The sequence below is a fragment of the Tamandua tetradactyla genome, chromosome 10 (assembly GCF_023851605.1).
Source record: "Tamandua tetradactyla isolate mTamTet1 chromosome 10, mTamTet1.pri, whole genome shotgun sequence".
NCBI classification, from domain to species: Eukaryota; Metazoa; Chordata; class Mammalia; order Pilosa; family Myrmecophagidae; genus Tamandua; species Tamandua tetradactyla.
In genome coordinates, this window is record NC_135336.1 from 88,179,368 (window position 1) to 88,200,900 (window position 21,533).

Below are 21,533 nucleotides of genomic sequence, written 5' to 3' on the forward strand. Positions count from 1 at the left end.
GTTTTTTTTCTTTGTTTCTTAAGTGTTCAATTTAGTCAGCAGACCTCTCAAATAAAAACAAAAAGCACACAGCTATAGAGTCCAAAGTTAAAACCGGATGGAAAATGGAACATACTGTTCCATATTTCACACATTCAACAATAAACATCTACTGTGTCTGGAAAGCTCTTGTGGGAGCCCCACTTTTTAAAACTCCTAGTCCCTTTACATTCTTCAACACTCAGCTTAAATATTATTTCCTTTCTATGACATGCCCCTCCCCACTTATACCTATTCTTCATATAGCACTTGTGTATTGTCTTCATAGCACTAATTACAAACTAAAATTACTGTTTGTTTATTATCTCCTCAATTAAAAAGTAAGCTCCATGAGGGAAGGGATCTTGTCTTTTTTATAACTACACCCTTAGCACAATGTCTGAGATACAGAGACAGTTATTTAGACTGACTAAATGAAGAATGAATTAATACCCTGGTATTATTCATGCTAAGACGAATAAAATCCAGTATCTGACAAGAAGGTGTTAGCAGACATAAAAATAAATTAGAATATAGTATGGACAAAGACTGGTAATTCAGAACAGGAAGCAGCTATGTCCATGTAGGTGAGTCAGGAAGGACTTTCCAAAATTCACATCTGAATTAGGATACATAAAAAGAAATACAAGAATCTGCAAGACTAGCAAAGAGGCTAAGGCACAAAATTGTAAAAAAAAAAAAATCACAAGAATTTTTAGTATGGCCAGGGTACAGGGTAAAGCAACATAAAACTGGAGAAGTGAGATACGATAGGATTGTAAACTGTCTTATAAACCAAACTGAGGACTTTGGATTTTATCTTAGAGGCAAAAGGGAACCAAAGGGAAAAGTAAAAGATTTTTTTTAAAGTGATAACCCTCATGGCAAAATTAAAGAGAGATTCAAGTGTACTAGAAACCACTGATTTTCTAACTACTAAAAAAACAATTGTTTAGCTAATTGTTTCATCTCTTTGGATGAAAGGTCAAAGTTGGTTTACAATTTCGAAAACATTTCATTACCCTTAGGGTCTTCCTCCTGTTGGCCTCTTAAAAGCAGTGCCTATGCTAAGCTGTGGGAACATCACGTCGCGGAGCTGTGTAATGGCACAGTTCTGTTTCTTACCCCTTCCTCCCTCCCTGCCATCCTTCAGTTACAACCTACACTGGAGAAATCAACTCCATTCCCATTACGCACTGCTCTCCTCTATGGATAGTCAGTTAAGCTCAATTCCCACTTTGGAACCTTCAACTGTAACCTAATTCCACAATCTTTCTCTGTATGTGAACTCTACAGTGATGCATAATATGTCACAAAATGTACCATCTCTATCAGTTGGGCCTTTAGTGCCATTTGTCAATACATTTTTATGTAATGGGTATTCTTTTTCCACTGCCTCAAACTTTCACTTTAAAACCCACAATCCTACTTCCATTATTGAATGATCTAGTCTATTTCAAAGAGGAAATGAAGCTTATTAGCCAGGAACATATGAACTTCCTAACCTTTGCTATATCTACATCTGCATGAAACCTTACATCTTTCTTTAAATTGTCTCAAAGGAAACTCCTTTCTATTTAAGGAAATTTTTTCTAACTACTCTCTAAATCTCAACATCTTTGCTCTCCCTCTGGCCTTCTCAGTGGGAACTTTCTTCATCAATTACTGCCTGTCTCTCATATCTTCAATCCCTCCTCAACTGCTTCTTCCTCTCAATATACAGATTCTCCTGTTGACCTCTACAGGTTTCACTTTCTTTTTACATCCCTCTTCAGACAAACATTTAGAAGAACAAACTAGCAGCCTCCCCTTGCTCACCACCATTTATTCCAACAACGCCAAGGCCAGTGGGTAATTTTTAGTTCCTTGTTATTTGACCTTCTGAGGCATTTGACACAGGTGATAAACACTATCTCTGTCTTTCTTTTCTCTTATCTCTTTAGCCCCTTCTTCTCAAGTCTCCTTCCATATACTTCTTACTGCATGTGCTAGTGTTCCCTTGGTACAATTTTCACCCTCCTTGGAGAAGCTCATCCACATTTGCAGATTATACTACCACACACATACTGCAGACTGACTTTGGAAGTATTATCTCTCTCCAATCAATACAGTCTATGGCTTACTGCAAATTTTCATGTGAATGTTTACTACACAGCCATCTTCATGTCTATTATCTGAACATTACCTCCCTATGTATCTCTCCCCATCTTCCCTTACACCCCCCAAATCTCCTATAGTTTCCTATAATGGCTTATGGTACTACCATCACCCAATCCAGAAATATGATCACAAAACCTCATCGATTCTATTTCTTTAATCTCTTTCATTTCCATCTCCTCTCTTCCGTCTTTGATTTAAATGTTCTTTGCCTCTCATAAAGACTATTCCAACAGCTACATATCTGATCTCCCTACCCTCAATCTCTCCTCTCACATCTGCCTTTGAGATGGCTGTCAAAATTATCATTCTAAATGTAAATGTGAAAGTCTTACTATTTTCCTATTTAATTTGGGTAAATCATTCCTTACTGCCTACAGCTTAAAGTTCAGACTCAACCTACAAAACTAGGCCTTTATGATCTGTTCCCTACCATTTCTAAAAGTCCATCTTCTGGTGTACCCCAAAACCCTGTCTCCAACCTTCTACCTTAAACCACAGTCAAACTTACTATTTGCATCCCTGTATGATTTTGCATGCCCAAATGCCCTTCTCCAACTTTGTCCATGTGGTAAACTATTTATCCTTCAAGACCCAATTGAAATATTCTTTGTAAAACCTCCATTGATACCTCAGAGTGGAAAACTTCCTTTTGACACTTTCGTGCATAGTATATACTTCTGCTACATCAGTTATCACATGACATAATTTTATTCTCTCTTCTCTACAAGACTAAGATAGGAATTGCCAACTGGCAGGTGTTCAAAAAGTGATTACTAACTTAATAAACAAAGAGGTTTCAAATACAACAAAAGCTAGTCCCTCTTTTGCCTTTAAATGTTTAGTCACTGGTTGATGAGGGAGAAATGAGATTGAGCTAAAAATGCTATAGGGAAAGAAATGATTAGAAGATAATTGTAGGTGTAAATTTTTCCTTAAGGTTATAGCATTTCTATATTGCAATCACTCTCTAATGACACTTATCTTCATGATTGTCAACTTGTTATGTAACAAAAGTATAAACCAGAAACAAATCGGCTATAATTCACTCCATCTCTACTAGATTTGGTTTTAGATATTAAGAATAAATATTTCTTTCATCTGAAGAAATAATTAATGAAGTTATTTATTATCAAGCAACTAACCATCAATACTGCAAAGATCTTTCTTAGTCCAGGTCAAAAGTGCAGGTACACACTGAGCAATTAATTCTTTCTTTTCTTCTTTTGACAAAAACGGACAGAGACTTTGAATAGTATGCAAATCACCTTCTGTTAGTGGAAAAAAACTGCTTAAAGAAAAGAAAAAATATGAATTATATTTATTCTAAATATGCAGTTATTTTTAAAAATTCCTCAACAGACTGCTCAAAAAAAAAAAAAAACAAATAATTCCACTATATAAAATAACTGTATATATATAAAAAAAGGAACTATGACAATAGATTAACAACTACTGATTCTGGATGATGAAATTGTAGGTGACATTTTTCCCCTGCATCTTTCTTTACTCTCTGTTTCTAATTTCTAAAATAGGCAATATAATTTTTCCTCCATGTAGAATTTTTAAAATTACACAAGTAATACATGAGTATGTCCTCTTTAAGAGTCACATAATCCAATTTAAACAGTACTAGTTATTTGTCCTTTCTATGCACTGATATTCTATATGTGCATATGTACAGCTGGGTTCTATCCCACAGATGGGATAACACTATAATTACTGTTCCATTATTTGCAACCCAATAATATGCCTTTTAGATCTTTCCATGCCAGAACATACATATCTGTGTTATTTCATTTTAAACTAAGAAATAAAAAACAAATAAATAAAAACCTACATAATCCACAGTGTGGATGCATAATAATTTAGCTAATTCCCTAAATAGTGGACATTTAGGTTTTTCCACAGTTTTGCTCTCATTAATAATGCTGCAATTAATGTACTTGAAGAGATCAGTCTAAATATATGCAAACACCTGGTTAGGCTAGATTTCTAGAAATAAAATTGTAAAATCAAAGAATTTTAATTTATTTAATTTTGGTAATTTCAAATCGTTTTCTGAAAAAGTGTAATCAATTTACACTTTCACCAAAAATGAACAAATGTGCTTATTTTGCTGTACAGTTAATGAATCTTTTTCATTCCTAGCAACATGGTGAATAGTACTTCTTTTAATTTATACTTCTGTCAATATTAGTAAAACAAAATCCTTCATATTTTACATTTCATAACTGAATAACTTATTCACATCCTTTGACTATTTCTTCTACGAATTGCCTGTTCATACATCCTGACACATTTTTCAATTTGGACATTTACCCCATTTTGTCATGTGATACATTTCTCTCTCACCTTTGCTTACTATGTTTTTGTCACACAGAAGTTTTCATTTTTAAAAAGTCATATATCTTTCCCTTTGTGTTTTCTGGGTTTTATGTTTTGCTTAAGAAGACCACAATTATACGAATGCTTTTATTTTCCTCTAATGTTTCTCCACATCTGTGCTTTATATGCAGTTCTTTTTTTTTTTTGCATGGGCAGGCACAGGGAATCAAAGCCGGGTCTCTGGCATGGCAGACAAGAGCTCTGCCTGCGAAGCCACCGTGGCCCACCCTATATGCAGTTCTTAATCGAACTTTATTTTTTATGTATAATTTAAGGGAGAAGACTTTGAAAAAAAAACATCCAATTTTCACATCATTCATTATTGACTAACTTCACTGATTTGAAAATCCACCTGCAACTAAATTCAAATATATGTGAGGACTGGTTTCTGGACTTTATATTCTCATCTAGAAACAGATGATTTATCTATTCACCAACTTCACAGCATTTAATTGCAGCAATTTAATAGTATACTTTTTATTTAATAGGGCAAGTCTCTCATTTTCTCTTTCAGACATTTTCTAGCTATTCTTTAAGTATTTCTCTCTTCAAATGCATATTATTTAGAATCAGTTTATGAAGTTTTTAAAAAATTCAGCTGGAATTTTGATTAACATTGCACTGAACCTAGAGAGTGACACAATCATCTTTACAATTCATCTTCCCATCTTCTTTGGTGATCTTTATGGGCTTTCTAATTTTCTCGTAAATTTGCAAAATTTATTTCTAGGTATTTATAGTTTTGTTGTCATTGTGAATAGAAACTCTTTTTTAGCCATATCTGATTAGTGATTCATTTTGATGTCTGTATGTCAAGTATATTTCAATTTCATTAGTAATTAGTTCAAATAGTTCTTAGTTATTTACATTGAGTTCTCTAGAAAAACCATATTACTGTTATTACAATCATAAGAATTGACCTAAAATTATGCTGAAATTTATGAGTGAAAAACCCAATATCAAAAGCTTACATTTTAGATATGTAACCACTTATTTATATTATATTGCATTTATATAATACCCTTAAAATAATGTAAGTGTAGAGATGGAGAAAAGATGTTTGGTTGCCAAGGATTAAGGAGGGTAGGAAGTGATGTGGCGATGGCTATGAAGGGTAGCAAAAGGAATCGTTGTGATGAAACTGTCCTTGACTACATCTTGACTGTGGTGGTTGTCATAGAAATCAACACACAATGAAACTGCATAGAACTAGATATGGACACACAAATGAGTGCATGTAAAACTGATGAGATTTAAATAAGGGCAAGGGCTATACCCATGCCAACATCCTGGTTGTGATGCCGTACTAGTTACATAAAATGGTACCACTGGGGTAAACTAAGGGAAAGGTATATGGGATCTCTTTGTATTATTTCTTACAACTGCATATGAATCTAAAATTACTTCAAAATAAAAAGTTAAAAAATAAAAATTTAGTTTAGAATTCTACTCTACCAGAAAATATATACAATATTCAGAATTCTTCTTGTTAAATAAGTAAATTCCAAAAACATTTCTTAGTAAATTGAAGTGTTCAATTTGATTGCTGAGCTTCACTAGCCTGTCCAATAACACAGTCCTCTTTGTCTAAGAATACAGTATACTGCATTTCTAGTTAAGATGGTCCTTATCTAAGAGAAAAGAGGATTAAAATAACTTTCCGTGCCACTTCATACAACAAATAAAGTAGAGGTAGGGTGTTAGGAAGGAGAAAAGAGAGAGATTTCTTACCAGAAAGATTTTTAGAGAAGAGAATAAGCTTATGAAATATTCATTGTTTACAAAATTCTACAACAAAATATTAAAAAGTTAAAAATGCTTATTTTTAAAAAGTATATCTCTAACTTAAAATAATTTAAGTCGCTTTCAAGTCTTTATTTCTCATTTCCTCATTTTCTTCCATTTAGCATCCTCATTTCCTAAACCTTGTTTTCTAGGTTCAATAGTGATTGTTCTTTAGTCAGGGGTTGCCAGGGTTATCAATTAAAAAAAATTACAAAGTAAAAACATGTTAAATAAAAATACCCTTCTTGTCTCTTATAATGTCGTTTTACTTCATCAGATGAAATGCTTCGAGAAAGGATCAACTTAGAAATAATAAGAGACCAAAGTGTGCCATTTTCCCTGGATCTAAAAAAGGAAAACACAAAACAAAACACATTATATTCTCTTTTCAAAGGGAACTTGATAAGATTTTTGAACATTAGCTACCTGAAGTCCTTTTACAAAATTAAATAAATCACCTTGTGAGGGCATAAGTCAACCTGGACCTTTGCACAAAAGCACCTGCCATTACTCAAAGGATCAGGACTTTAGGCTTTAGACAGTCCTTCACAACAGGTGTGACCTCTCATTCCAAGGCAATTCCAAAGCACCTAAGTCCTAATAAGAGAAATGATCTTAAGGACTGGGCTTGAAGACCAGTGGCTGCAGCTAGAAAAGGACATATCTCAGAAGACACCTAGGCTAGCTGAAGTTGAGATAAAGATATCTAGGTTGACTGGCATTAAAGAATCAAGGTACTGATATTTGCTAAAAAAAGTTGTAAGAGTGTCAGGTGGGTGGAGGTGGGACTGAAGAGGAAGACACATTCAACCTGGGTCCTCTGATACTGCAAAGCATGATCAAAATCCTACACACAAGTGATAAGCTCTTAAAGAGAAAACAGTTCAACACAATAATTTCAACAAACTAACTGCTATGCTCTTCATAAGGACTCAGATTTTATAACTACTTCCTCAACCAAGAGAGTGTGTTTTGAAGTTATATATATTAAGGCACAGCTGTAACAGCACATAAGGTAAAAGATTCAATTTGAGAGTAGTGAGAGGATGGGTTACAGATGACAAATTAAAAGAACTTCTACAGGCTTCTGTTTCTTTTATCCTAATCTGCCCCTTGAATATACTTCTGGATTTAATAAGGCAAGCAAAGTCCTATTATCTTACCTTAAGAGACAATCAGGTGTTTATCGTTAAAAAATGGAAAGCAATTCAGATAAACTCTGAGTGAAAGTATAGGATATGAAGTAGGCTTACAACTTACAGGAGACAAAGCCAAAAACAAGTAAAATAGTCATAAAAAATGAAAACTGAAAGGGATTCTTACCTACTAAATAACAGCTGCAAGAGGCCAGAAGTATTACTAAGTAGACATAAGTTATCATATGTAATATTCATTCTTTGAAGCATTTCACAAAATTCAGTTAGAAAAATAGGAGTATTGTCTAATTCTTCACACCACTGCAGTGAATAGAGCAATTCTGCAACTAACAGAATGAACAGCACCAAATTATCTGGTATACTTTGTGAACAAACACTTTAATCATTTTCACTTCCCCACCTCATTTTCCAACAGTGCTAGGCCCACTCATCTCAAAACATCTATGAATGATCATGGTGATGAATATACAACTATGTGATAATACTGTAAGCCACTGATTGTATACCATATATGGACTGTATGTGTGTGAAGATTTATTAATAAAAATATTTTTCTTAAAAACCTATGAACTGATTTCAAATCAGCCTTGAGGTGTTCAATAATAATGAAAACTGAGTACATTTGTCTGATACAAAACACTACTTTCTCCCAAATCTTACCTGATCCCTTTTTCTGATTAAGAATATGACTGGGACCTAAGTTTAACTGAGATACCAAAAGAGTCTCCCATTGTTTCTGCCACAACTGGTAAGAGGTTTTTAAACTGAGGGAAACAAGACCTGAAAAGAGCAGCTCATCCAAATGTGGGAGGAAAATGAGACAGCATGATACAATAAAAAGATCATGGGCATTGGTGAGGGACTGGGAAGGGGGCTGCGGTTCAAATCTGCATTCTGTTATGAGCTGCACACACAGTTACCAACTAAGATACTATAACCTACTTCCTAGGACTGTTGTGAGAATTAAATGATCAAGTTTCTATCACAAAATCTGGAATGTAGTAGTTTTTAAGACATAGGTAGTCGCAACCTTTTATAAAGTGTGAGTTTTGCAGTCAGAAGATCTGAGTCTGGTTTAAAATTGAATCCTATATCTTAAAAGCCAATTAATTTTGGTTCAAAATCTAACCCTGTATCTTACAAGGTAACTAATTTCTGACTTGTAGGATGGATAAGAGTAAATAATGTTGTCCATTGCAATTAGTAATACAATAATACAATCAACAAAAATGAATTATTACAGTGTCTCTAATTTCCATTTTTGTGCTTAGAGAGATTCACTCTGTGAGCTCATCTCCTTGCTCTTTACTGAATGTGAAGCTGGCTGATCAAAAGAGAAGAGTTTCAGTGTTGGAGCCTTCTTTTCTTCCACATGACATATAATCTCTCCTACCAGTAACTCTGTGAGAGCTGAGGACTTAAAAACAAGATTGACACAGGATTTAAGCACCTTCTCTACTTTTAATAGTATATTGTAAAAGACACACCACTACCTACAATTCTAAGCCATTTCCTGGAATGGGGGAATTTGCTGAAATCCTGAATCCTCTTAGTATGTCAACATTTTAATCTTCACATTTACCAGGAAAAAATTATAGCCTTATGAATACAAAGGTATAGCAATTCAAAATCAATTGAAAAGTCAGAATTCTTGATGAAACTCTGGAGTCTCACTTAACCATTTTCTTTAAGGTATGTGCTGTAAGATCTGCTTATATTGACATGGTTCCAGCTTGAGTAACCGATCTTATGCCAAACTATGCCCTACAACTAAACAGATTTTAGCAAAATTTCAATGTTTCCATCTGATTTGCAATTTAACATAAGGGACCTCAAATTTCCCATCACTAAGATAATAGGAAAGCTAAAGATTTTTGAATTATTTAAAGATTTAAACTATGATATAATCAAAATTACTTCAAAATTATGTATTTATTTGCACATTATATCTGAATGTTCATATATACTTACTTATTTTCTCAGGCTCATTATTTTCTAGGACTATTTCCTTTTTCAGGGCAACTAACATCATTTTGCTCAATAATGCTGACGTACACAAATGGCTGGGTAGTTTCTTTGTATCTTGTTCTTTAATATCTGTTTTGAAAGACTCATAATTCAAACTCAATCTTCCTTCTAAAAGAGGTCTATGTAGCCACTGAAAAAAGAACATACTAAACTGTACACATCAGTAGACAGTCTAAATTATGTACTACCTGCACTATTAATGTTAGAAACAATAACAAAGTTATTCTATTAGAATATCTAGTTTATTACTAAAACCACAGAAACCTAGCAGTTTGGTTTCTACTACAAGTAATTATCAATATGTGTGTTTCTTTAAGATTCCTTAAGGATAGACTTAGCTAGGTTTTATTCATCTCTGTACCATGGATCCTGCCAATGTCTAATGGTGCCCTGCAAATAGCAACCATTCATTGTATGAGTATTCAGAGATATAAAGGCAAAGTTAGACACTCATTTCATTTATTTTTTTCTTCCCCAGAATAAAATAAAAATATTCAAGCTTGCATGAGATCCAAACTTCACAATGAGATATATATTCTCCAATCTCAGACATACCTGCATAGGAAGAGAATGTCTCATCTTTTCCCATTCACTGTTGCTTGGCATTACATTTCCAATATAAACTTCCAAAAGATAAGGATCTTCACTCTCTATAAGTGTATTCAATAAATCATCAACAGTAGACAAGAGGACTTGAAGACTGAAAATAATGCAAATAACTTACTGTTGTAGTTATACTAAACTAATTTGAGCACCCTGGTACACATTAAATACCTTACGGCAGATAACAGACCACTTGATCAAAAAGACAGATAAAAATATAAGTAATGACTTCACCTCCCAGACACACACACATAGTTAAATTCAAGATTTAATTCAACAATTATGATCTGAAATCCAATGTTGATTCTCTCTCATAATGAAGAGGACCTGAACTTCTTCAGATCAAATATTTCTGGAATATAACCACCTCACTCTAAGAAAAGAGCATGATGATCAAAAAGATTTGACCAATACCAATAGCTTCTAAATGCATTCTCAATTTTTACTTTTATTATAGAGATTAAGATATGAGATACGAAATATATTTGCAAATCAATGCCTTAAAACAGTAGATACTGGATACCAAAAAATAAAACCACCAAGGACAAACATTATGTGTAGTGGTCAAACAGAGCTCATGGTTGTAATCCACACCAGCCTACCACATCACTGACCATAAATTAGGAGTCCAGTGGGATGTATTACCACAAGCCCTTCCTCAATTAAGTGATAAATTTAAATGGAAGATCACTAAAATAAAATTCTTTTGGAAAAACATGACTATCTGGATCTTCTCTTAAATTCCTAAAGATTTTCTACATAATAAGCCACTTTTTCATAGGCACTCACACAAATCATGAACTCTTATTAAAGGAAAATGAACAAGTACAAAAGAGATACTGTGCAACTGAGTACATAAAAGGTTACCTTTTGATATCCAAAGATGAAGACTGCACCTGGTTCTTGAGCCACAGAGCAGACAAACGTAGGAAGGAACTCTGTTTATATGTATTGTCAATTTGATGAACCAATAAATTTATACCAGAGAGCCAAGTGTTTTTCAGTTTACAGATAAGCAAGTCTAAAATCAAAATGTCAACAGGAATTTTTAATTCCAATGAATTAACTCTATTCAGTATAAAATGTCTGAAAGAATTCATTGCAGTTCTGATATTTTTAAAATACCAGTTAAAAAGAAAACAAAGTTAAATTTAATTGCCAAAACAAAATCAATTGTATCATTAATATGAAATAATATAAGCTGTAACATACTATTAAATGTAAAAATGGTAAGATTTTAAAAGGTAGCTTTTTTCTGCTCTGAGCTTATTCACAAAAGTGCTATCCTTTTAGAGATGTGAAAAATTATTAAATGTTTTCCAACCAGAGGAATTAGCACTGAAGAAAGGGTTGGGAGATAAGGGTTCTTTATCAATACTATCCTTTTTTATTATTTTATATATAATTCTGAATTAACTGACTATAGACCTTAAAAAGGCAATCTCAATTTCATTGGGATTTTATGAAACTGAAAGTTTTAACAAGAAAAAAAGATGTTACAATCTTCTTTCTATAAATGAAGAAACTGAAGTATCAAAAAATTAAATCTGCCAAAACTACTAAGTGGAAGGGCTATGATTCCAACTCATCTATCATCATCTCTTCCAAAACTGTTTCCTTGATATCAAGTAAGACCTTTAGACAGAACACCTACATGCATCTTTAAATTGGTTTCTAAGGCAGAAAGTATACAGGATTTGTAATCCTTTACTTATAATAATTAAAACTTTCAAACAAGTTATTATTCAACAGATAAAGCCTGGGCACTTACACTCACTATGAAGGTCAAAGCCGGAGATTCCCAACAAAATATCTGAGCAGTAGGCTATTACCTGGCAAATGTGTTTTTTCTTTGTTCTGAGCACACAACTGAAAGAGAGTTAATAACAAATCTTCAGATGATGGCATTAGCAAGCATCCTTTTGCTGAACTGAAATAGTTATAGGCCACATCACAGATAAAAGACACTGATGAGTCATTATTTTCAGCTTCTGATAATTTCTTTGTTTTGGATAAAGTTTCATGAAGTTTAACAATGATTCTTTCAACATATACTTCTCCAATTAAGTAATCTAGAAAAAAAAATCCAAACACACAAAAAATAAAAACTATTAACAGTGCATTTCTTTTTTTTTTTTTTAAGCGGGCAGGCACGGGAAATTGAACTCAGGTCTCCAGCATGGCAAGTGATAATTCTGCCACTGAGCCACCGTTGCCCACCCTAACAGTGTATTTTTGAATACCTTACTTTGGGTTAATAACTTTACATACGCTAAAAAAAAAAAAAAGTTAATGTAACAGACAAAAGGAAAAATCACATCAACAAATCATCTGTTCTCTCACACATAAAAGTCTACAGGTAAAAAAGCAGTTTTAAATTAAGTAAACAACAACAAAGCTCTATAAAATAAGAGCAGTAGAATTTAAAACTAAAAATATTAAATATTTTCCAAGTCATGCTACAAAATTAATATATATTATGGTGTTTACAAAATTAAGAAGATGAAATGACCAAGTCTTACTATGGAATCCCCTCAAAAGGTAAAAAGGAAAATAAAAGTCGTATTTTTGCCTACCATTGTTAACATGTTGAGATAATACCAAACTTAGAAGAGTCCATTTTTCAGAGAAGTAAGATTCTGAAGATACTGTGGATTCCAAGCCTTTATTACATAAGTGATTTGTCAAAGATACCAATTTCTCTCCAAGGATATCTCCTTTTAGCCAAAGAGTTACTAAAGCATGTTTTTCTGGACTAGCACATGCCTAAAAACATAAAATTAAACAAAACATTAGAAAACCAAAACATCTATATACCCAAAATATTATTTGTGTGATATCTTTGTAACATTCCCCCCCCCCTCCAACAAAACACTATCTTCTACTCTTCCTCCTCCTAAAATTATAGGAAGGTTGGTATCTTCCTTGTCCCCTGTAAGACTTGCTTATGTCCAACTCCATGCTTTGCTCATGCTATCGACCCTACCATAAATACAAGCCCTCTTATTTACTTATCAAAATCCCATCCATTCTTCAAAAATCAGTATAAATCCCACCTTCTTTATGAAGTCTCCCCTTCCACTCCAGGCCACACTAAGTGCTACTTTCCTCTGAATTTCTAAAGCACTTATTGGATTGTGTTATTTTAAATGGTTCATCTGTGTATGTATGCTTGTCTTTCCAATGAGACTGTAAGTTTCTTGAGGGCAGAGATTGTCTTAAACTTCTTTGATACCTGCTATCAACACTACAGAACATATCTGCAGTGAGTAACAAATGGATGAACTTTGAAGAGTGATTTATAGTCTATGGAGAGCATTTCTGTCCATTAATTTTTATTAAAGAATAATTAATGTGTAACAATGATAAATTAACATGAATAGGAATTATTATTATTTTCTCAAATTATCTGAAAAAAGTCACTGGGGCCTGGTATCTGACTGCAGTTGGTTTATTTTCATGGGGTGAGTAAGCAAGGGGGGAAAAAACTGCAAATCCACCCCAAAAGCATGCTGATCCATATTCCAAGAGCTTCTTTTGCTTTAAGGGATAAGAAGAAGGGAATTTGCAACTTGGTTCATTTCAAAGCAATCTGGAAAAAAAAAAATCCAAGCAAGGATTGGGTAGTAGTACATGAAAAACTGCTCACGTTTTTACTTAAAAAAATCTGTAGAGCTTATATTTTAGCTCAAGCTTTACCACTAAACTAATCTATGACCTTGGAAAAATCTCTTAAACAACCTGGGCCTATTTACTAATTTGAAAAATGAAAAGATTAACCTACAAAATACCTAAGTTCCTTTTCTTTTTCAAAAATTAAAGCTTATTTTCTTAAAAAGCTGATTTTAGGACTCTGGTCATAAACTATTAGGTTGTATTTTAAAAAAAGAAAGAAAGAAAAGCTACTTCGTAGTCTAGATGGCTGTAATACTCTCCTCTCTAACATGGCTCAGCAAATACAAAGCAAATTATTCTACTGAACCTTAGTAGGGAAAATAAATTGAGTAAAATACCTCTTGTGTTAACATGATATGTGGTTCAACTTCTCAATGTATTAACATGTCTTAACAAAGAATGTTTCTAGCTATACAGAGATGGAGAGGACAGTTTGTCATGGAAATACAGGAGACAAACACTGGCTATGAACTTTCAAACACTGCCCACGGAGAGGATATTCTTTTCAAGCAGATGAGAGTATCTGGACCACCTAGCAGGTTTATCCCAAAGTTGGAGATGGAAACATCAGTCTACGCATATCAAATTATTAACTACCCTTGCTCTGATTCCAGGCCCACCAAGCAGCCTGCTGTTAATTTGGCTTTTCATGGAGCCTACCTAAGGGTGAGAAGGCACTAGATAAACTAATATAAGTAATGTGTCTGATTTGTAAAAATAAATTTGTAAATTATAAAGTTATCTCACTTTATAAAATATAAAAATAATTAAAAATGCTAAAAAATAGGAAAAGCATTGTAGTCATAATGTTTCTATAGTTGAAAAAGATTTAGTTATATTATTTCTATCTTCATTAGGAAAGAATACTTAAGGCATTTTTAAAAAATATCTAAGTTGTTTTGATTTCTTTTCATTATTCTTATTACTAATTTTCTTATTTAGTCAAGGAGCAATTATACTAAGGCCAGAAGATTTTAATTTGCAGAGTAGGGCAAACTGAAATTCCTAATGTGCTCTAGCCAAAGGTAGGATAAGAGTAGAAACTGTGGCCTTAGTTTAAAATTTAATAAAATATTTAAATCTCTATATGTTACCTGCTAGGGAAGGAACATCCAATACTCCTAATTAGAAATATAATACTACAGAAAGGTAAACGCCAAATGCTTTTGCAAATAATGGGAAGTTACAATAAGAAGTTCTCTAATGTACACAGCTGACTAGTAGACTAGTGTGTGAATATGACTGAGGTTTTAATTCTTCTGTATCTATAAATACAGAAAAAATAAAATTGCTAAGATACCTTTTCAATAACCTGAAGAAGAGAATTCCACTTCAGATCCACCTGAAAGAGGAAAAAGAGATACAATTTGCTAGAAAGAATAGCAAAACATTTAAAAAGTAATGAAGTCAGGGTGGTGTGACAGTGGCTCAGTGGCAGAATTCTCACCTGCCATGCCAGAGACTGGGTTCAATTCCCTGGTACGTGCCCAAGTCAAAAAAGAAAACCAAAAAACAAACAACAAAAAAATGAATGAAGTCACCATGTAACCCACAGAAAACTGGAACTTTCTAACCTAGGTACTGCAGTTACAAAACATTAATAAGAAAACTCACTCTTACATTACCAAGCTTTATCATCTTAACATACTTATTAAGCATCTACCCAACAGTCTCAGACATGTCCCAAATCATAATTGTGAATATATTATTTACCTTCAAATTGAAATTCTTAGTCAAAAACACCCAAAAATAACCCCCATGAAGGTCTCAATCTACTGATATATTATTAAAATAATTGTACCAATGTAAACTATTCTAGTTTAAGAAGATATACTATACCTCAGTTAAATCATCCAAGACATCTTTTCTTTCCATATTGTCTTCACAACAACAGAGAGCACTGTACAAAATGTCCACCAGGAAACCAGCATCCTTTCTTTGATCTTCATTTAGCCAACTTATCAGTTTCTGATATAAAAACTGCACTGCAGGATTTTTTTGCACAAGTTTAGCTATTTCAAGAGGTTTTGCTTTGACAATACTCTTTTTTTCATCACCTAGTAGCATTTTAAATACCTGGCCTGAAGAGAAGGAGTTGAGCAGAGTGGAAAGAAACCTTAGATGTTGCTCTGACTTTTGTTCACTGACATAATTAATACTCATCTTTGCTAGTTTACAGACTAAGTCTTCCAAAGGTTTTTTCCTTAGCGGAGATAAATGATCTGAAGGATTAAGGGTGAGATAAGGTTCAGTCATTAACTCAGAGCCTTCACTGCTCTCTCCTTCTGAGGACAAACATTTTTCATTCTCCTTATTACTTTCAGATATCTCATCAGCAAATCTGACCTTACAAACTTTTTTTTTACTTGACTTCAATGAGCTCTTAGGCTTTTGAAGGACCTGTAATAGGCTAGAAACACCCAATACAGACTTAACATCAGCTTCTGATTCATTAATTTTCTCAACACAGATCTCTGACAGTCTTTCCCAAAAATTCAGCAGCACTTTTTCCAAGTTGTGAGCTGTTTTATCATCTCTTTCAATGTCTACCTTGGCTTCCCAGGAACTTAAAGTTTCTGCTAAATGGTTAAATAGTTGCCCATTTTGCAATCTCGGGTCTTTGAGAACTGCATCAATAAAAGGGATCAACTGAAAGAGAAGTTAAGAAATATAAAAATTAATTTCTCAAGAGAAATAAAATTGAAGGTAATATAATAATACATATAATATTAAAAAATTAAAAAGTTTTTAATTTCATATTATTTAAAAAGTGAATAACATGAATTCTTCCCTTGAACTGAAAGAATGTTAATCAGAAAATCATTTTTGTACCATACAAAGAATTTATTGATTTAACTGCATTCCACCTAAACTGCTTCTTTTTTATGATATAGTGGGCAAAGGTTCTTGGTTATTAAGAAATAATCCAGGTTTCTAAGCTTATTCAAGTTTTTTTTAGAGGCAAATCTAAGATATGAGACTATAAGCCAATATGAAACACACCTACGGTCTATAGAATTCAGACCCCTTTTACTTAAATAACAAAGTTAAGAAAAGGTAACGATTTAAGACATCAATCAGGGACTTGGGCTTCTGTAACCTCATTAATCAATCTCTCACTGTAAGGAACCATATTCCAGAATCTGCTCTTATCACTGTTCTAAAAGCCAAGCCCAATTATTCACAAAAGAATTACTATTACTTGAATATTTTAAGATAAATAAGGTGTTTATTGCATAATTTCAACTGAATACAGAAGTTCCAAATAACACCTTCCAAATGTGCATATCTCTAGAAGATCCAGGGTTATTATATCCAGATATAATCCAGGAATAATCCTTAGGCAATATTTAGGCTAGTAACTGGGTATATACAATTTCTCTTTATCTGTTCAGAAATAGTCATCACTCAATTTGCAAATTATAGAAATGAAATCTTTACAAGGAATATAATTAATAAAAATGGCAATAAGACATAATAAAGAGCTGCTGAATTTTACATTATAAATACCTGATCATTAACGAGCATCTCTTCCATCTCTTCCTCACCTAAGTTTTGCTGCATTATAAAACGTAAGCATTCAAAAAAGGCAGCTATTACTGCTGAGCACTCTGAAAAGCTGGTTTTGATTCTTTCTGTTGAGAGCCTAAGAAATAATTAATAACTGTGGCTTATTCTTCTATAAGCAAGCCAGAAGTCACCAAAACAAAGACAATGAAAAAACATACTAAAATTAGAGATATACTTTTTATATAGTTTTAACATTAAAAACAAAGAACAACTTATACACAGTTTGAATGGAACCGGAACCTTTTGAAGAATTGTGAAAGAAAGCATATTTTCTAAAATGTTTTGGCAAAGCAAAAGAAAAAAGACATTTTCCATTCATGAATCAACCTACCTGCAAACTTGAAAGATAAACTTTAGACGAATAAAGATAACATAGTAAAAAAATTTTGTAATCATTAATAAAACTATATATCTTAAATTAAGTCCAACAAAATGCCAAACAAAACTTCACTAGCTCATTTTCTGCATTTGGGCCTTTGTATTCATCAATATACAAAAACAAATGGGTCGGGCAGGCAACGGTGGCTCAATGGCAGGATTCTCTCCATTCATGCCAAAGACCTGGCTTGATTCCCGGAGCCTGTCCATGCCAAAAAAACAAACAAATGGGTCATTTGAATAATGGCCTATTTCCATGTAAGGGCCTTACCATATTTATCAAATTTTCTGCTGTATACTACGCCACTAAGACTTGAAAGTTGCCAAGAAAAAAATTCCAATTTTATTTCTTGAAAATTCTGAAATGAACTTTGAAACTTTGAAATTTTGTTTAGTGAACAGCAAAACAATTTGGGGAAATTTAAATAAGAATAATAATAATTAATGTTATCCTACCCATTTATGGCAACAAGAAAATCCCCTGTGCTTTAAAAACAAGAACTTGAATTCCTTACCCTGCAACAACAGAAGTGAGGAAATTTTTGAAGAAATCCAACTTTGGAACGATAATGGACTGTGGGAGTTTGCTGATAAATGGCAGAAGATAAGGATATATAACAGTAGCCAGACCTCGACCACCTTCACGAACCAAAGTAGAGAGCTTGGGAAACACACTTTTTTTTGCATTTACATGAAGCCAACAGTCCTAACCAGAGAGAAGAATGCAACAGTAATTAGAAATCCTAAAAAATACTTTTCCCAATTAAGAGAAAAGACATGGCCTCTCAAAATTAAAAGTTAATTTTATTTAGAAAGGCTATAATCTCTAACCATTATTAAAACCTAAAATTCTGAAATTACAAGAAATTTATTATATACAGTAATCATGTTCCATATGTTTATGGGACAATATTGACTAGAAATAATTATTTGACTTAAAGTTTTTATAGGAAAGCAGTTTTCTAAATGGGGTAGTAATATTTAACCTTAAATATAAGATTTAGATATGCTAATTGAATTGGGCCACATATGCTTTAAGGAATAATGACTGAATAAACAGAAAAACTAAAATAAAAACTTTATTCCATTTTATAATCAGTTTAAAGTTTATACCAAGTTCTGAATTAAAGTATTCCACTTTCAAGAAAGAACTGTTCCAGTAAGTAATTGATATTTTAATCTCATAGGCTGACATGGTATCTAAGGTTTCTAAAATTCAACACAGAAAATAAATATTTCCAAATGCACTGATGTACCTCTCTTACATACCTCAATAGTTGTAACTGTATAAAGTACAGCTTCCCAGAGTGCTGGGCACACAATGGGGTCACTGTCATCAATGCTAAGTAAAACAGATGGGCTCACTTTGGATGCTTCATCATTCATCAACTGTGGAATACGCTGGCACAAAGCAGAAACTAACTCGAAATAAGCTGAGCGGATCTAAAAGAATAGAAAGCTGTATTAAATTAAAATCTAGGGTGCACAGGTAGTTCAGTGGTAGAATGCTTGCCTTCCATATGGGAGACCTGGATTCAATTCCCAGACTATGCAACCAAAAAAAATAATAAAGAAATTTAAAAAATTGAAACTTAGTAAAATCCACAACAAAGCTCCTAGAACTAATAAATGAAATTAGCAAAGTGATGGGATATAAGATAACACCCAAAAGATGGCTGGGGCTTATTGTAAAGGGTCCTAGATTATAAACTCTTATAGTAGTCATGTATATTCATGAGGTATAACTGTTAATTCTTAATTCAGAGATAGTAAGCTGTTTGTAATTAACATGGTCTTTCCCAGAAACTTTTTTGAGTACTTACGTGACACCTAAGACTCAGAGTTAGAGCTCTAAAGCTATGAAAGTGAGCAGTACCCATACCGTTTAAAAAGTGGAAAACGGGATCAGACTTCAACTAGAGATATGAATGAAGCTGATATGGATAGGACTGAGGTATACTAGAAGACTGGGTAAAGGATGATATCGTCCATATTATAAAACCTCAACTTCTGGATGAGGCTAAAGGGTGAGATGTTTATTTGGTGCAAAATTTATATTTTGGTAATACATTTCCTAATTGAACTTTTATGGTCAAGTTTAGTTGAACACCGTTGGAATCTTGAGTAGGGAGTAAGAGTTTACCGGTTTGTCTAGGTCAGTGTGATGCCCCAATAAATCCCAGAGCAATTTGGGCGGTGAATAAAGAAGTATTTGCAAAGTCCCCTTGGGAGAATGGGGCGAAAGAAAGAAATATTCAGCTTCCCCATTTGAAGAATTTCTAATACTTTTGCAAGCAGTGGGGACACCAAATCAACTGGCTGAGCCCTCAATCTTGGGGTTAACCCCTATAAAACTTCTTCCTGCAAAGAACAGGCTAAGCCTACTTAAAATTAGGCCTAAGAGTTACCCCCAGAGAAACTCTTTTTTTTATTTTTATTTTTATTTATTTTTATTTTTTTATTAACGGAAAGAAAAAAAAAAAGAAATTAACACAACATTTAGAAATCATACCATTCTACATATGCACTCAGTAATTCTTAACATCATCACATAGATGCATGATCATTGTTTCTTAGTACATTTGCATCAGTTTAGAGGAACTAGCAACACAACAGAAAAAGATATAAAATGTTAATATAAAGAAAAGAAATAAAAGTAGTAATAATAGTAAAAAACAACAACAACAAACAAACCAACAAGCAAACAAAAACAAAAAAAAAACCTTATAGCTCAGATGCAGCTTCATTCAGTATTTTAACATGATTACTTTACAATTAGGTATTATTGTGCTGTCCATTTTTGAGTTTTTGTATCTAGTCCTGTTGCACAGTCTGTATTCCTTCAGCTTCAATTACCCATTGTCTTACCCTGTTTCTAACTCCTGCTGAACTCTGTTACCAATGACATATTTCAAGTTTATTCTCGAATGTCCATTCACATCAGTGGGACCATACAGTATTTGTCCTTTAGTTTTTGGCTGGATTCACTCAGCATAATATTCTCTAGGTCCATCCATGTTATTACATGGTTCATAAGTTTATCTTGTCTTAAAGCTGCATAATATTCCATCGTATGTATATACCACAGTTTGTTTAGCCACTCGTCTGTTGATGGACATTTTGGCTGTTTCCATCTCTTTGCAATTGTAAATAACGCTGCTATAAACATTGGTGTGCAAATGTCCGTTTGTGTCTTTGCCCTTAAGTTCTTTGAGTAGATACCTAGCAATGGTATTGCTGGGTCGTATGGCAATTCTATATTCAGCTTTTTGAGGAACCGCCAAACTGCCTTCCACAGTGGTTGCACCCTTTGACATTCCCACCAACAGTGGATACGTGTGCCTCTTTCTCCGCATCCTCTCCAGCACTTGTCATTTTCTGTTTTGTTGATAATGGCCATTCTGGTGGGTGTGAGATGATATCTCATTGTGGTTTTGATTTGCATTTCTCTAATGGCCAGGGACATTGAGCATCTCTTCATGTGCCTCTTGGCCATCCGTATTTCTTCTTCTGGTAGGTGTCTGTTTAAGTCTTTTTCCCATTTTGTAATTGGGTTGGCTGTCTTTTTGTTGTTGAGTTGAACAATCTCTTTATAAATTCTGGATACTAGACCTTTATCTGATATGTCGTTTCCAAATATTGTCTCCCATTGTGTAGGCTGTCTTTCTACTTTCTTGATGAAGTTCTTTGATGCACAAAAGTGTTTAATTTTGAGGAGCTCCCATTTATTTATTTCCTTCTTCAGTGTTCTTGCTTTAGGTTTAAGGTCCATAA

The 21,533-nt window shown here is 33.4% G+C and overlaps 1 protein-coding gene across 5 annotated transcripts in view; it reads right to left on the reverse strand.

Moving 5' to 3' along the window:
• The window catches only part of LTN1 (listerin E3 ubiquitin protein ligase 1), a 111,796-nt gene that overhangs the window by 51,330 nt on the left and 38,933 nt on the right, over positions 1 to 21,533 (reverse strand). For all 5 annotated transcript variants that reach the window (XR_013158632.1, XR_013158634.1, XR_013158633.1 and 2 more), the window contains exons 7-19: positions 19,029 to 19,202; positions 18,275 to 18,465; positions 17,322 to 17,457; positions 15,651 to 16,460; positions 15,112 to 15,153; positions 12,713 to 12,902; positions 11,969 to 12,208; positions 11,004 to 11,157; positions 10,089 to 10,233; positions 9,477 to 9,663; positions 7,672 to 7,831; positions 6,589 to 6,693; positions 3,321 to 3,463 (exon numbers count right to left, since the gene is read on the reverse strand). Coding sequence is in view for 2 of the 5 variants with exons in the window: in XM_077118787.1 (XP_076974902.1) it covers positions 3,321 to 3,463; positions 6,589 to 6,693; positions 7,672 to 7,831; positions 9,477 to 9,663; positions 10,089 to 10,233; positions 11,004 to 11,157; positions 11,969 to 12,208; positions 12,713 to 12,902; positions 15,112 to 15,153; positions 15,651 to 16,460; positions 17,322 to 17,457; positions 18,275 to 18,465; positions 19,029 to 19,202 (2,677 nt within the window). In the remaining 3 variants the exon portion in view is untranslated. The remainder of the gene's footprint in view (positions 1 to 3,320; positions 3,464 to 6,588; positions 6,694 to 7,671; positions 7,832 to 9,476; positions 9,664 to 10,088; positions 10,234 to 11,003; positions 11,158 to 11,968; positions 12,209 to 12,712; positions 12,903 to 15,111; positions 15,154 to 15,650; positions 16,461 to 17,321; positions 17,458 to 18,274; positions 18,466 to 19,028; positions 19,203 to 21,533) is intronic.